Below are 17603 nucleotides of genomic sequence, written 5' to 3' on the forward strand. Positions count from 1 at the left end.
TACAAAAATAATTTAAATTTAAATCAGGTAATCCTTCTTCCTTAGAGATTTAGAATATTTATTTAATTATTTCCTTTATTAATACAGATTTTTCAAATTGATTTTTGAGTTTAAATCACAAATCAAATCTTTATTTTATTTTCCTTATTGATAATAATTGTTACTTTTAATTTAAATCACAAACCAAATTTTTTTTATAAAAAAATAAAAAAAATTATTTTTTTTAATTTAAATCACACATCAAATCCTGATTTACTTTTTGTATTAAATCACAAACGCAGAACTCAGAGGCTTCTAAGTTTAAAAATGTGACACGTATCAACACGTGTCAAAACCTGACTCGTCACCAATTACGTCTAAATTGGGTTTCAATCAAGAGGCAATCACGCCTAATTTGGGTAATTTTATTTTTGAAAAACATTCATAATCCATCATTAATTTCAGACCACGAATAATAACCCAAAAGCTTATAGCATTAATCATTAATTTCTAAAATAATATCATTCTTTCTTAGAGATTTAGAATATTTATTTAATTATTTCCTTTATTTCTACAGATTTTTCAAATTGATTTTTTAGGTTAAATCACAAATCAAATCTTTATTTTGTTTTCCTTATTAATAATAATTTTTATTTTTATTTTTAATTTAAATCACAAACCAAATTTTTGATATAGTAGTAAAAAATTATTAAAAAAAATTTAAATCGCAAATCAAATTTTTTTTTATATTAAATCACAAATCCAGAACTCAGAGTCTTCTGGGTTTATCCGCTCTTATAATATCATTCTTGCAAATTAAAATTGTGTTTGTGAGAAATAAAATATGACAAATGAGATGTTATTGCGTAGATCACGAAAAGTTATGTGGAATCAAAAAATAATTACTTGATTTGGATACTCGAGTCAAAAGTTATGGCCTTCAGAAGTTTTACGATTAAATTACTTTTTTTTTGAAAAAAAAAAATGACATGTGTCAACACATCATAAGAGACGCCCCACCTTAGGGTGTGACGCCTCAATGAGGCGTCACATGTGACGCCCAAAAGAGACGGCACAGTGCGCAATTGATCCGTAATTTTCTCAAAACTGTAATAAATGCGTAATTATTTAATTAAAAAGCATCATTTTAATTTTTTTTTGCCCAAATATGCATTACAAGTAAACCAAATAAATATTTTGGTTATTATAAAAAATTTAAAGAAGTACTCTTAAAAAATTTATTTGTTAAGATAACATTTTTTTAATAAAAAAAACAAAATTACATTTACATCGTTATATTCTTGAAAATGTCATAGTAATAAATGCATTTCTACAATCGCCACCCTAGTTAATGATTGTAGATGTCAATCAATGTTCTATACTTCAATTAGCTAATAAATTTATCAAGATCTACGGTTAATGAGTTACACGTGGAATAAGTGATCCATCGCAATATTCAATTCAGGTACATGTCCTGAATCTACTAGACTTCCCCCACCATACCATCCAACGGTGCAAACGTTAGGAAGTGCATTGGCACAGTTGCAGCCTTACCGCACCATAAAATTCCCCGTCTCCCTTATCCTGCGCATACCACCGCTGCCACTGGAACCGCAATGGCGGCTGAACCCGAGACACACTTACCGCCGCCGGAACCTCCAATCACCTCCATACCGGACACCGCGGCCGAAACGGCGGTGGAGGCCCCGGCAACATCGGCACGACCGAACGCCGAGATCGCCGTCCCTCCTCCCAAACGGCAACGCCGTCCGAGCGTCCGTTTGGGGGAGATCGGAGATCAACGCGCCACCTCACACGGCCACGACTCCCACACGCGCCGCCATAGCATGCCGCCATGGAGCTGGCGAGTCCCGAAGGAATCTTCTCGAACCTCCAAGGCTCGGTCCCTAACGAACCTCGCGAACGGCGGCGAGGAATTCGGGAACAACAACAACCGAAGAGGCAAGGCGAAGCGAGGCTCAACAACGAAGCGGTTGAGGTCGAATTGGGCTCCAAGAACAATCGATGAGAACGGAGACGAAGGGTTTAGGGATTTAGATCACGATCACGATCAGAGCCCGGTGCACTCGGTTGAAGAGAACGGGGTCGATTATTGGCACATGGATCGGCATGATGATAATAGGGTTAGGGTTTCGGAAAACGACGGCGTTGAATCGGAATCGAGGGAACGGAGAAAGAACGAGGGAGTGAGATCTTGGTTGGTTGAGTTGGGGCTGAGTAGGTATGCACCGATGTTTGAGATTCATGAGGTGGATGATGAGTTGCTTCCAATGTTGACCTTGGAGGATCTCAAGGATATGGGTATCAATGCTGTTGGTTCCAGAAGGAAAATGTACACTGCAATTCAGAAGCTTCGGAAAGGGTTTCCATGAAACATGTAATGTATGTATGTATGTATGTGTAATTTTCTTGAAGTTTCTTTCTTCTGGCTTGAACCTTGAAATTGTGGATAGAAAATGCATGCATGTATAACAGCTTTTTTGTTTGTCTCTGGTGAATGGACAATGGTGAGTTAGTGACTGTTAATCTTTGCTCTCAGCTTGAAACTTTTTGATGACATGTTTTTCTAATGATAGTCAAGTCTTGAAATTTGAAGATTTTGTTCTTTCATTCTAATTCTGCAAATCTTTTATTTTGAAGTTATGCACAATTTAATGCTCCTGAAGATTGATGTGTCTTTGTAGAATCGAATTGTATGGAATCTTGATTTGTGAAATATATAGTGTCAATAAATTGTTCTGTAATTGATGAGAAGCACTCCTTCCCTATAATTTATGTATTCTTTCATAAAACTTGCTAAGGACTAAGAAGATTTAATACTTATTTCTCACCTTTTCTATCTTTTGGAGCAAGATTGCAAAGCTGTTGCTTTCCGCTGACTTTTAATTGAAAAAAATATTCTCTGTTTTACTCTGCTTGTTTTTAACTATGAGCACTGATTTTCTTGGAGCTGAACCTTCTAAAGTGGTTGTTGAATAAATTGACTTGTTTGGATCCTATAGAATGAAATCTTATCAGCCATTTCCTGGTCTCATAGACTTGATGGTTATGTTGATATACTGCAATCGAAGTGACTAGGTAGTTTGAAATATATGGTGTGGCTAAGGCATATGGTCCTTGTCGAGTTGTCGTTGTATTCTTATATCTGTTAAAAATAAAATGACGGGCTAGATGGAATTTTGTTTCTATATTCTGACCCTTCAGCTGCCTGATCTGTATTCTAAGTTCTAACTTGGATACTGCAACCAGGTATCTTTTTTCTTTTTCTGATCTAATGAACAGATCATGAGATTCAGATATTAAGTTGTACTTACAGTTTATACTGATAAGATTTTGTGGTGTAGTTATTTTGATATCATGCAATCAAAGTGACTAATAAAATAGTCTTCAAACATATGGTGGCTGGGGAGGCATCTTGTCTTCTATTTATATTTTTTCATGTCTGTAAAAATGACGTGCTGGATAGAATATTTTGTCTATGTTATGATTAATCTTTTAGCTACTCGATCCTTATTGTAACTTTGATACTACAATGAGGATAAATTTTTTATCCCGTAATAGTCAAATATCAAAGTTGGATTTGGAGTTAATTTATACTCAACTAGAATTTATCTCAATTCTTAATATGAGTGGTTGTAAATCTCTAGTATGCTTTTAGTTGTTTAGCCTAGAGGCATGTTGAGCCATATGAGTTGTGACTGGATGCTCTCATATTAAAAATTCATATGACCTGGTAATAGATCAACTTATTGCCCTAGTTTCCCTGAACTGCAAACCTGCAATGTAAGATCGCGTAAGGAAAAATTCTTTGCTAGGCATAGTCTGTCTAACCTGGTTAGACTAAATCAGTAATTTACTGCCATTGCCAAATCAGGTGGCTTCGATGAGATGTTGACAATGATTAGTCTAAGTGAGACCAGCTAGACTAACAGTTTATAATGATGAGATTTAATGCTGATTCTTATATATGATTGTGTATATTTGTCGTGCATGTAGTTGACTTGTTAATGAATTGAAATAGGATGAGGTTCGGTTTCATTTTCATTTAAGTTTGATGCCCTCTTGATTCACATTCTATTATGCAACATTGACTAAAATTGAAGGTGAAATATACTATGATTTGGAATATAGACCAACTGGTTGGCCTCAGTGTGCCTCAGGCACAGCTCCAGTGATTATTATGAGAAGCTCTTACGAAGACACGGTCTAGCTAGTGCATGTTTGATTTTGATTAATTTATAAGAAAAAATTGCTTTTTTTAAAAAATAAAATTAATTTATAAATGATTTTAGACACAAAATAAGCTAATTCTGAGCCTCCAATTTGAGTCAGGAAGAGAGGGTTCAACCATTAGAGGTTGGAGTTTTGGGGTTGTACTTGCAGAGAAACAAACTCTAGAGCAGAGAGTGGAAGAGTTGGAATATGAGATCATGTGATTTGTAAAGAAATTGATTTTTGAAAGGAGGATCAAATAGCTGGAGTCGGTGGTCCTGGGACTAATTTGAGAAGTCCCAAATGGAGGATTCGCTTGTTGAACTAATCATAGAACGAACAGAAAATGCAGTAAGAGGTTCTAGACAATCATGTTACAGCCTACACATAAAACAGACATCAACAGTATTACACAATTTTAAATCTGCTAATGAAGGCAAGCGAAGCGCACAAACACGCATGAAAGAAGGCACACTTGCAAAACAGGGTGATGAAACTGCTTAAGGGGATGAAGAGGAGACACATCGGAAAGAACAAACTCCCCTTTTCCATGCCATTTTTATTGTAGCTGAAGCTGATGTAGGTTAGGTGTCAGTTCACTAATAGGCTCAAACTAATAGGTTGACAGTGAGCTGGAGGTTACTTAACTCTTGTGCGTTTGCACTTCGATTTTGTCCAGATGGAAGACCTATTCTGGGTAAATTCTAATGTCCCCTTAATGTTGCAATAAATTTTAGGAAAGAATGTTTATTTTTACTGCAGAAATTTGTTTCCGCCAGCATAAAAAATGAATGAGTTCCTTCAAAAAAAAAATTTCTCTCTTCTCTTTTTTCTAACCCAACATTTAAGCCTTAAGGGCTGGGTTAGAGCTGGGCTATAGGTCAAACTTTTTTCTTCTTCAAAAAAATTTTTATTTAAAAAATTTAAAAATATAAAAATTTAAATATTTATAAATATAAAGTAAATTATAAACATAGTGTAAATAAAAATTGTTGTGAATTTGATGTAGAACATAAGAGAAAGTGAAATCTGAAAAAAAAGAAAAATGAAGTGTAGAAAGAAAATCAAATGAAGAATAAGATAACAACAAATACGAACTTTTAAAGGTAAGAAAATATTATTATATTCTGAATTCACCAAATACTACTTTTTTTCATTTAAGATATGTCCTTATATTCTACAATTTTTTTATAATTTGTGTACAAATATTATTTTATTAAAAAAATTATAAATTTTTTATAATTTGTACAAAATATGTTAAGAAAGTGTTAAATATTTATTTGTTAAAATAATTTTTAACGTATTGAATATGATAAAATTTTGAACGGCTCGCAGGCTAGCTCTAACCTATAAGACTTTTGGCTCGTATGAGCCTTTACTGTTGAGGTTCACTTGGCCTCTGCGAACTTTTTGACCCTACACATATGAGTTAGGACCTAATGGAACGGGTTGACCTATTTTGATAGCTCTAATTATTGGTAACTTATCTGCCTATTAAATTGGAAACAAAATGGTTGAGTCGATGATCATATTTATCGAGACAGTTATTATGATATTAAGGTCATGGTTCTTGTGGGCTTGGACATTCATTCGGACTACCATTTCAGAGTCATCCAGATGAATGGCCCATCAAGCCCAAACCAAGTTGTCTAGTCCACAATCTTCGTATAGGTTCTTCAAGTGATATGTCTATAATTAAATGTTATCAACTTTCGAACTAAAAATAAATTAACTAAAATCCTTATTACCTACCAAATTAAAAAATGACAGATACGCTGATTAATCGAAGAAGCCATGGATATATGACATTGTTCCTACATAAATGCATATTATCTTAAAGTAAACTAACATTTGTGAAGCGTAAATTTAGAAAAGGAATTTTACTCATGTGATCAATAAGACATACATTATACATATCTAACTAATTAACACATGATATTACTTAAAATATTGGAATGCATGTAGCTTGAGATAAACCATAATAACTAATGATAAAGAGAAACTGGGTTAAAAGGGGAAAATGGGTTAGTGGATCAAATTAGATTGAGTTTTGTGCTTGATAAATACATTTGATATGGCATTCCTCACTCACCTCGTCCAGCATGGAAATACAATTTTGGGCAACGCTCCCCACCCCAAAACCCTAAAGAAATACACACTTATTCGGGGTGATATGATTCTCCTTGATCTTAATGTCAATTAAAGAAAAATAAAGAGGAAATAAAATAAAAATAAATAATAATCAAAACCCATTAGAATAGAGAAAAATTGGAAAACTAAAAAGAAAAGGGTTTAGATAAGTTAACAAGGATATAACATGATGGATGCAGGAGCCACATTTAAGTTACAAGGGGTCTTCACTTGTTTTAATTAAGCAGTGCTTCTACCGTAATGGAGAACCATGACATGATCTGTGGTTGAGGAATCTGAAAGCAAAGTTCTTGTGGTGTCCCTCGGAGTCCAAATGTTATCCCTCACATGCTGCAACGTAAAGAAAGGTAAAAGTTGCTGCCCTCTGCATGTTATCTCTATCTGCAGCAATAGTAATTCATTCATTGCATATTTATTCCTCATTATCATATCTTATACATGCACATCACGTGGTGTGATCATACAGTGATATATCCACCACCAGAAGAAATATGATGTGAAACTAAAAAGTAATTAACAATAGATTGAACCCAAAAAAAAGAGAGAGTAACAATTGAAATACAAGACAAGACTATAATTGAAATTCATCCAAATTATATTCAGCCATGATTAAACTCATTATGTATGATGACTTTACATTTACCCAGAGAGATCGAGCACGTGATTATAAGAAATGAGGGATATAACTAGAATAATTTTGATATACCTTTTTTTTATGTGCATTATTCTGATATATTTTCAAAATCACTATGTTTACTTTTCTCATAAATTCATCCTCATATCTATATATCTCTTTTTACGCGACGGGTCGCTTTAGTTCACTTCTAAGTAAAGACTATACACTATTGAATCAATATAAACAATATGTCATATTAATAATTTTTATAATTATCTTTATGAAATCAAATGATTTAGAGAAATATGTTCGAAGGTGAACACAAATGTGTTGATGAATCCAAATGTGAGTAGGCGAAGTCTCACATTTGTTAATTAATGATGGACTGAATGAGCATTATATAAGTGAAAGTATGCATTAAGGTTTTGAGTTTGATTGTGGTGTCTAAGCCAACTTAATGTCGTTGCTTATTCTTAAAAGGGAAAGAATGTGGGCCTAGGACTCACATTTGAGGAAGAGATGTTGAGGAATTCAAGTGTGAGTGTATGAAGTATCATATTGGTTAAGAAATGACTAAGTAAACACTATATAAATGACTAAGTACCTAATACCTTAAGGTTTTGAGTTTGATTATGGTGTCTAAACTCATTTAATTTAGCCCATGGATGACAATATCTTCCTACCATCAGCTTCCTCTAATAGCCCAACAAAATGTCGCCCGGCAATGATAATGTGATTAAGATGATCCTTGTGGAGGATTGTCTATATATATATGAAGCTCCTTGGGACGATTATTGTGAAGGAAAGTGGCCCTAGAACGATAATCTCATAGGTGGTGATTGTGGGTTTAGAGAAACAACCTTACGCCTAATTTTCTCAATTAATTACCCTATCTCGGAGATATTTTTGCTCAAGTTTTTTACTCTTGAAGTTTTATGATTTCCTCCCATTAATCTTCATATCATTTGTTAATCCCACATTCAATTTAGATGCACATCTATTTACTTGTCTGCAACATATACCAAAGTGAGACATGAATCAGCTACGTATACAAAACTTACAAATTAATCACTAACATATTTAACTATTTTTATGGGTAAAAATCACTGACATATATTATAGATACAGTAAAGTTATAAAAAGGAATATAAAAAAATTAATGTTTCATATAAAATCTTGATAAAACTAAGCTAAAATTTGAAATCATTTAAAACAAAAATTTGAAAGAAAAAGAAGACAAAATATATCTAATTAATATATTCTTTATAATATGGTGAATATGAAATCAGTATGAAGTCATGCTTTGTCAGTGGCTTACGCCTTGGGCCTACTTACCAATGTATAAGATCTTTGTAACTTCTACTTTACGCATAAGATTGATCCACATCTCCATTTTCCTATTTTAATTTAATGTTTCAGATAAGTAATTTCCTTTAAGCCAAGAGATTCCTAAACCCTTAAGCATGCACGCATATTTGGGTCAGCGGGCAATCGTGGAAATGCCCACCCAACCCACGATCTTAAAAACTGCCCTCTCTTTAATCATTATGAGAGGACCCATTCAGACTTTGCTCCTAAGCCATAATCATGATCCCTTAGACTTCAGAGTTTTCTATTCTATATATGCCCCCAATACTATTATTATATATGATATGATTGGATATGATATGGTAATGGAATTACTATCATAACAAATACCTTCCTATCGCAATAAATTTATATCATTAATTAGCTATTATTAATGAACAAATAAATCAAAAAAAATAAAAATAAAGCCAAGAACAAAAAATATAAACACATGTAACGTACAATATAATATGATGCTTATTCACCAAAAAGAGTATATATAATCTGATGCAACGGTGGATCCATGAAGCCCGGCGAAGAATAGGGAAGGGGTGACCTAGAAAAATTAATATAATAAATAGTATTCTCTTCTTCGTTTCCTCCTTCTAAGGGACCTAATCACGCGTTTATATTGCTAAATTTTCATGGTCATCATGCACGTCTCTATCACGTTGCGCCACCCAGACCCTAATGCATGCGAGCGTCAACATTACTACATGAAATAATTGCCCTTTTGATTTTTCATCTTCAACTAGCTAACTAGTTCTATTGTCATGTCACACGTTATTTATTTAATATCATACCACCGGTTTGAACTTGAAAAAAACCCTGTTAATTAATAACTAATTAAAGTGTCTTAGTTCTTCATATATGCTTCCAATTAATTTTTTAATGTTGCATGCATATCGCTCACCGACTTATTATTATTATTAATTCCTTATATATATATATATATATATATATATATATATATATATATATATATATGAGATAAACATTTCTACAGCCACTTTAGATAAGTTTATATACAGCTACCTCAAAAATTACGCCGATTTGATTAATGAAAGATTGTTCTATAATTTTAGGTGAATTAATAAAGGGTGTTTCAGTAAAATGTATATGATAAAAAAAAATTACAGAAACACCCTTCATTAATCAAAACGAAGTAGTTTTTGGGTAGCTGTAGATAACCTTATTTAAAGTGGCCGTAGAATTTTTTTTTCCTATATATATATATATATAGAGAGAGAGAGAGAGGTTAACATTTTCATACATTAGGAAATAAAATTATATCTTACAACTCTCAAAATGATGTCTTTTTTGAGTTTTGAAAAAAAATTCAGGGTATTTTAATAAAATTTATAATATAATATAAAACTAAAATTTTTAAAATATGACATTAATATTGGGTTATAAGAGAAATAATTATATATATATACGTATGGGCAGGATATTCTTACACCGGTGTAAGAGTTAGAAATCTTACACTCAATCTTGATCGTTGATCTACTTGTATCCATTGGCTCACATTACTAAAAAATTAGAGCCCTTAGATATAAGTGGGATCAACAGACAAGATTAAGAGTGTAACTTACACTGGTGTAAAATGATCTTGACCCATATATATATATATATATATAGGTAGGATCTTTTGACACCGGTGTCAAATTTGAAGTTTGACACCTCATCTAAGAGCCGTTAGATCAAAAAAGATAACGGTGTCACATGCTTACAAATTAGAGTTGTTGATTTTTTTGATCTGACGGCTCTCAAATGAGGTGTCAAACTTTAAATTTGACACCGGTGTCAAAGGATCCTACCTCATATATATATATATATATATATATATATATATATATATATATATATATATATATATATATATATATATATATTCGATCTAGTATAGTTCTGTGAATTAGATTAAGTTTTTGTTCTTATTAGAGAGTTGGTATCACATACTGTGGTTGGTGGAAGATGCTGCCCATACATAATGGGGTTTTTCTCTTTTGGCTCCTTTCCATGAGAGTGCAGCACTTGACAGTTTGATGGAGCTTTTTAAGCAAAATATTCCATAGAAGGAGAGAGAGCAAATGGAAATGGGAAGGGCCTACGTTGGCTGTGGGGATATGAAGCGAAAGCGTGACGAAAGGAGAGAGAGAGAGAGAAGGCATGCAGCTAGGTATTGAGTGGGGAGAATGACAGGGTCCACGTGTGATTTTCGAAGCCCTAGGATAGAATGTTTGAGTTAATTTAATGACATATATCTTGCAACCTTTTTGTATGAATAGAATGAGTAGTGCTGTCAACTAAGTAGGCCAAGATAAAGATACGTCTATCCAAGTTGAACATGTGTTTTTACATCTTAAAGTCAATGCACTCTTTATAAATTACAAAAGCAATAAGGAAAAGGGCAAGAAAAAAAGTGAGGGAGGGATACACTCCTTCCAACATGAAAGACATCTTTTTGCTTTCTTGCATATTCATTATTTCCTAGACTATCTATTATTCATGTTCATATTATTGTTTAAAAAAAAAAAGTTATGTTTTCTATTAAGCCATGATCCTAATAATCAACAAAAGCTTCTTATTTTTTATGAAAGAGGTTTAGTCGCAGTATTCATAATTAACCTTAATGCTTTAAATAATCTGTGAAGTATCGTCTAATTAACTTATTCATTTGCCCTCCGATATTTCCTGAATTTATGATGAAAACTAATAATCTTATGTATACAAGAGATTAACCTAGCTAGCATATATATATGTCCCTAAAGAATAAGTTAGAACCTGTCACACTCATATATATATATATATATATAAAGATAATCATTGGATGTTAAGTTCGAAATCTAAGGCATGTGTGTGAACGATGTATGAGGTTTGCAGTTCCGGCCGGCATGGGAACTACATCATAACCAGCTAGCCATACTTTTATTTTAAGGTTGTTCATACATAAAACCGAGTGATCTTAGGTTGACTTTTCCCATAACAAACAAACAAACAATATCAAGGCAAAAATAAATTGAAACATGCAGCTAGAGGGGAATGTTGAGTGCGTCAAATATATATAAAATTCTAGTTGATGAATCTCATTTATCATTTAACTAAATCTACCATAAATAATTTAGAGACCTAATTATATATATATAAATGATATGTAATATGATCATTGTATATTTGTAGATATATATGCAGCTGTCTGTGATCTTATATTAAGGATGAAAAAGAAAATAAGACGCGGTCATAACCTCATCTTGAATGCATGAGTTGTGATAGGATAGGCATGTACTAATCTATATCAGGGATAAGAGTATCTAAATCAAAAGCACAACGAAGAGGGTTGACCCAAAAAGTAACTTACATGCATGGAATTCTGACTAACAGAATGGAATGTTGATTGTGTGTATCCTGCAACCTAACATGATATATATTTTAGATGCTGTTGGTAATGCACACCATGAACGTATGTAAGATACATTTGACACTAAGTTTTTTTTTTTTTTTTTTCTTAGTTTGGCCAATGATAACATGAAAAGTTTTAAGGTCATTATTATTCCCTTTGAAAACAGTTACCTTGGTTTTTGTTGTTTTGTGGATAACACTTCTATTGATGATAAATCCAGATAACACAGGTATTCAATAGAATGAAAACCTAAAAATTATGTTTTCTTTTCAACTTCATTTCCAAGCAATTTTAACCTCCCCAAGTACAAATTAACATCAAACTCAACCGCAAACAAAATTCTAAAAATATTCGCCTTTCTTGCAAAATAAATATCGAAGTAAATGAAACGGGAATTGTACTATTTAAACACAATTTCCCGATATTTTAAAACATTTTGGCAAAAAAATGTGGCATAGATACAAAATAATAATAATAATAATTAACAATAATATTAAGACCTAGCTGAAACTTCCCAAAAGATTGTTAAAAAAAAAAGGATAAAGATAAAATGACCGGGTATGATCTAAATTACAATGAGATTGAAAAAGTTTTAGAAAACTTTGGGATGGAGGGGAGGGGAAGGAAGGGTTAGAGATTTTACCATTTGAGTAGGGAAATTCAAAACATAAGAGAAAATTTTTAATACCCAAAGTCAATGTGGCTTAAATCTTAACGAGTTAAAAAAGGGTTGATACGCTTACCAAAAAAAAAAAAAAAGGTTGATACTCTTATATATGGAGTACAAACTTTAAAATTCAAGTCATAAGACGAACAACACTCATCCCTATAAAAATACATTCTTTTATTGTGTGTAGCATCAAGGAATGAATATTGATGTCAAAACATATTATGAACATCATCAGAAATTCAACTCTAAGGAAACCAATCTTTTTATGTCAATCACAAAACGTTACAAACATAAAAAGGGGGAAGGGAAAGCGAAGTTAATTATTTTATTTTTTTAAATCCAGGCACTCTTCAAAAATCTCAACTGATTGATAAATGTTTCCACAGGGGTGATGAAGATAAGCTAAAAAAAAAATTGGTTTTCAGAATAAAAAAATAAAAAAACTCATTTAATAAGTCTTGTTTTGTAAAATATATCTGAGTTGTTTTTATTTTGTGTTTTGATTTTTAACTTTCGAAACACAAAAAATACATGTTTCTATATAACTATTTTACGAAACAGTTTTAAAAACAAAAAAAACAAAACACAATCAAATATACCCTAAATATGATATCAAATAAATGCAAATGATAAACGGCTTCTAATCATTGTATGTATAATGATCTTTTTCTTCCTAGGTCAGATCTAGTAATCTTAAGGGCATGCATGGATATTATGATTTATGATGTAGGTTCTAAATATATGTTGCTTCGTTTTTTCTAAGGATTCAAACCTTTTTCAGTAATTATTAGGCAACAAGTAGTAGTGGTGTTCGATTATGAAGTGTGCATGAAGTATTGTAAAGTTCTGGGACACACACAATAATGCGCACATTCTAATAATAATATCCCTTGATGCATGGCCGTGCGCAGGTTTAATAATGAATGTAGATCATAAGTATCTAAAGTACACCTTATAAATCCCCAACCAAATACAACATTAGTTCTCTACTTTATATCGTGTATCATTAATTTTCGACTAAAACATGCACAATCCAAAGAATATATGTTGAAAAAAAAAAACTCTACTAGGTTATATAAGTACAAATATATATATATATATGTATGTAAAATACATAGACCATATATATATATATATATATATATATATATATATATATATATATATATATATAATGATTACTACTGTGTAGTCTTTGTTCCCTTTCAAGAAGTGAAACGAAAGCGAACATCTTCAGTTAAACATTTGGGAAATGATGTAGATTGATTTCACAAAAAGAAGCTAAACTATTCTTAATCCTGTTTAGTACATATATGGCCATTTTTTCTGTGTAAATTAAATTCTAGGTTAGTGAAAGTGGTTTGTTCTAGCTATGAGTTCACCTATGCATGGGGGCACTCATCAAGAGGCATCAGCTTGGGATATACTCGAACATTCCATTTATCAACTATGCATCAATTCATAATTTAACTCTCTATCAGCTTTTATCTATACATTCTACACATATAAATTAAGATCTATATAGGTTTATTTTAACAATTCCCATCCTGTTTCTCCACAAGTGGTGCAAACCACTGAAAGGTTACTTTCATGAAAATTAGTGGTAGGTCACAGAAATCATAAACTACTCGAGCATTTATACACGGGTGATTATTACGATGATACTTCGTATATAGAGCATTATAATTTGAAACAGTACTGAACCCAATATCACCAAGGAGCTTCCTCCTATGAAACTGACTTTTGGCTAGAAGAAGTAATAAAGATACTAAGATAGCATATGTATATATAATTTTTCGTGAAGTAATTAGTAATTATTATATATATCTATAATTAATTTGCCTTTTGAACAGTTACGGTACACCTAACTAATATAATATCCCAATTCCCACCACCAAACTTGTAAAGGTTCTTGCTACGTACATATATATATTTCTTGAATTGAATAGACAAATCACTTGACTCTAATCACATCATGTTACCATGACACAAAAAAAGATGAGTGTGAAATGCAAATACCAAATAAAACAGACATGGAAGATGACTTCCGAGAAATGTACTTTTTACCTACTGATTTATGACTAGAGATAAATCTGTTTTAGTTCTTCCATATCTTTCATGTTTCTAACACCTACTTTTTGGGTTCCCAATTTAATGTACTTAATTTGGTACTTTGATGAAAACATAGTTCCATTTCCTTTTCGGATCACACCCCTATTAATATCTAAGTCTCTATATGTTCATTTCGTTCTCTCTTTGATTAGATGCTAATAAATAGGATTGAAGTCCCTTCTTGCCACAACCACATACATTATATTTATTTAAAAAAGCTAAAGAGATGATTGAAAGTACCTCTGATTCGTTCTCAAGCCTGAGTTTGCTAACCAGATACTTCAATAGCAACCGAACCGTCATTCTTCCATCTCTGAAAGATTCCAAAGTCAAAAAAGAAATGATGAGTTTGCAACTCCAAATCATCAACTTAATATTATAAAATTAAAAAAAAAAAATGAACGATAGATAGATGTTGATTACACACTGACAAGAAAAAATCCCAAGCTATGTTAAGAATAATTAACAAGCTAGCTAACACGTTTGAGATAAAGAAAGAAAGAACTATACTCACTTGATTCTAAGGTAGTTCTTAGGTATCTGGGGCAAGAATGGTTCTTTCGCTCTGCATTAATAATGCAAATAAAAAGCCAAGTCAATTAATTTCATATCACTAAAAAAGTAATTAAATTGCACTACCAAACATATATACATACTATTTGGTGTATTAATTTCAAATGTAACAAAAAAAAAACCAAACAAAGAGTTATTGAATTTGCATTTAGCTTACTGGTTTTGGGAGGCTTGTAGCATAAACCATATTCCAGAATGAGGTCTAGGAGGAGGATCAACAACTCTAACTGTGACATGGGAGCTTGGTCCAGCCACATCAAATTGATGATCAAACCCAGAAGAAGGGAAATGAAAGGGTGGAGGAAAATAAGATGATCCTAGAGGAAGATGAGGCCTCAAAGAAGAACAAGATTGTGATGATGATAATATTGATGAAGAAGAAGAAAGAAGAGGAAAAGAGGAAGAAGAAGAAGAAGAAGGCATAATTGGCATGGAATATTGGGGAAGTGGACCAAATGCCCAGTTCATTATCTCTTGATGATGTTGTTGTTGTTGTTGATGGCGATGACCAAATGTTGGACCACTTGCTATTGACATGTTTGAAGTTTGTTCTAAAACCAAAGAACCACCAAAACTAGACCCTCCTTGACAACAACTCCTCCCCTCCGCCGCGGCCGCAGCCACCACCGGAGGCTCCATGCTCCGCCGTGAAGAAGCCCAATTCAAATGTCTCCCAGTAGCAGCCGGTAACAAGTCTAACTCCACAAGTCCTGAGCCGCTTGTTGGAGCCATTGAGCTCGCTCTGTGATGACGATGGTGGTGGTGATCACGGTCGTGCTTGGTGGTTGTCGCCGCCACAGCCGCGTGAGTCTGATGAAAACCTATGCTTAATTGAAGCCAGTTATTCCTATTGTTGTTGTTGTTTGCTCCTTCTTCTTCTTCTTCGTCCTTTGAGGTGGAACCAGCTTCAGGTTCAGGTTCAGGTTGAGGTTCAGCCTCAGGTTCGTTATTATGATGATATTGAGTAGTAATTGTGTTTGTGTTAGTTCTTGATTCCTCTTCATCAGCCATGTGCCTACTCACCACAAAATCAGATCCTACTAAGCAATTGTAACCTTCAACTTCAACTTCAACTTGGTTCATAGCATGACTTGTTGTGTTACCATAAATAACATAATTAGCACTCCTATTAATTATTTGTTTCCCGTTTTGAGAATAAGGAACCATAATCATATTGTAATTAAACAAACCAAGATTAATAACCCAAACCCGATGATGATGATGATGATGTGTCTGATCTCAACGCAAGCCATGGATGATGAAAGAAGAACAAAAAGAAGAAGAAGAAGAAGAAGAAGAAGAAGAAGAAAAGGGTTTATATTGGGAACTAGAAGGGTGTGGCATCATCATATTCATGATGATCAACAAATATGAGAGTTAATAGTATGATGGAAGCCATCAACATATATAGTATATAAGGGCTTTGGTTTCTTTGATGCTTCCTTTAATTATCAGCAGCAACAAAGAGAACAATATAATTCTTTGCAAATCTCACTTTCCATTCATTCTCTTTCTTTGGAAGCTTGTGGGAGAGAACTATTATTTGCAGAAGCTATGACTATGAGAGAGAGAGAGAGAGAGAGAGAGAGAGAGAGAAAGAACCAGATCAGATGATGGTCTCTCTGTCAGTTGAATTAAATAATTATGTTTGATTTTATTTTTTTATATATGCATACATTACTTTCAGTACCATATATTCTATATTTTTTGTACTCATTATTTATTTGTTTTTTTGTATATTTGTTACTCGTTATTTTTTTAAACATTAAATAACTATGTGTGTGTGTGTGTGATTGAGAAGAAAAATTACTTAATAGCTCGAAATATGTCTATAAAATGATTATCGTATAATAATTGTTCATCATTACAAGAATGATGTAATTAAATAATTATATATTTATACCTTAATTATTTTTAACTTTAAGCAAAATCGAGATTTTTTGAAAAAATAAAATAAAAATTTGATGCCCTATAAATTAGTGTGCAATTTACAAAGACGGGGTGGACTAAGGGAAGGGTCCTGCCAGCGAACAGTTTTGGGCCATGTTCCGAGGAGAAAAGGGTCTCACCCTTTTTGTTATGTCGCTAAAAGCTACTTTTTAGCCTTAATTACCTTCTGGTCGGTTACCCTAATTAAAAATGAATTCCTCATAGTATTAATATTTGATCTCCAATAATAATAATCAAATAAATAGTAGACTAAATTTTTTTTTGTTATACATATATCTTGACTTATTTGGCTAAAAGATTTTAACTTCATTAATTTTTAGAGATAAATATTTTCTAAAACACATTATGAATGGCCTATTAATTAATTTCTTGTTCTTCTCTCTTATGTGAACGTTTTTTGTGTTCTTTGTCATCTTCTAGCATTTTTGCATGTTCGTTTTGAACCTTTTTTGTTTATATATTGGAAATGATCCTAATCAATGGACTTATTCTGAACATTCAACTGCATGCTTTTTGAATAATGCAACTTTTCAAAATGTTGTTGTCAAAAAGTTTACTTTCACAGTGAC

General features: G+C 32.5%; 2 protein-coding genes across 2 annotated transcripts; one reads left to right on the plus strand and one right to left on the minus strand.

Moving 5' to 3' along the window:
- Positions 1-1495: 1495 nt before the first annotated feature.
- On the plus strand, positions 1496-2489 carry LOC133308217 (uncharacterized). The gene has a single exon (XM_061508831.1). The coding sequence runs from the start codon at positions 1596-1598 to the stop codon at positions 2370-2372; it is 777 nt and encodes a 258-aa protein (XP_061364815.1). The 5' UTR covers positions 1496-1595; the 3' UTR covers positions 2373-2489.
- A 3996-nt stretch (positions 2490-6485) lies between these two features.
- On the minus strand, positions 6486-16251 carry LOC133308228 (uncharacterized). The gene is made up of 5 exons (XM_061508838.1): positions 15537-16251; positions 15242-15401; positions 15026-15076; positions 14752-14824; positions 6486-6744 (listed from the first exon to the last, which is right to left on the minus strand). The coding sequence occupies exons 1-5, from the start codon at positions 16249-16251 to the stop codon at positions 6583-6585; spliced, it is 1161 nt and encodes a 386-aa protein (XP_061364822.1). The 3' UTR covers positions 6486-6582.
- Between the last annotated feature and the right edge of the window lie 1352 nt (positions 16252-17603).

Source organism: Gastrolobium bilobum, unplaced genomic scaffold (assembly GCF_033153095.1).
Source record: "Gastrolobium bilobum isolate Gb01-03AN ecotype WA unplaced genomic scaffold, APGP_CSIRO_Gbil_v1 utg4171, whole genome shotgun sequence".
Lineage (NCBI taxonomy): Eukaryota > Viridiplantae > Streptophyta > Magnoliopsida > Fabales > Fabaceae > Gastrolobium > Gastrolobium bilobum.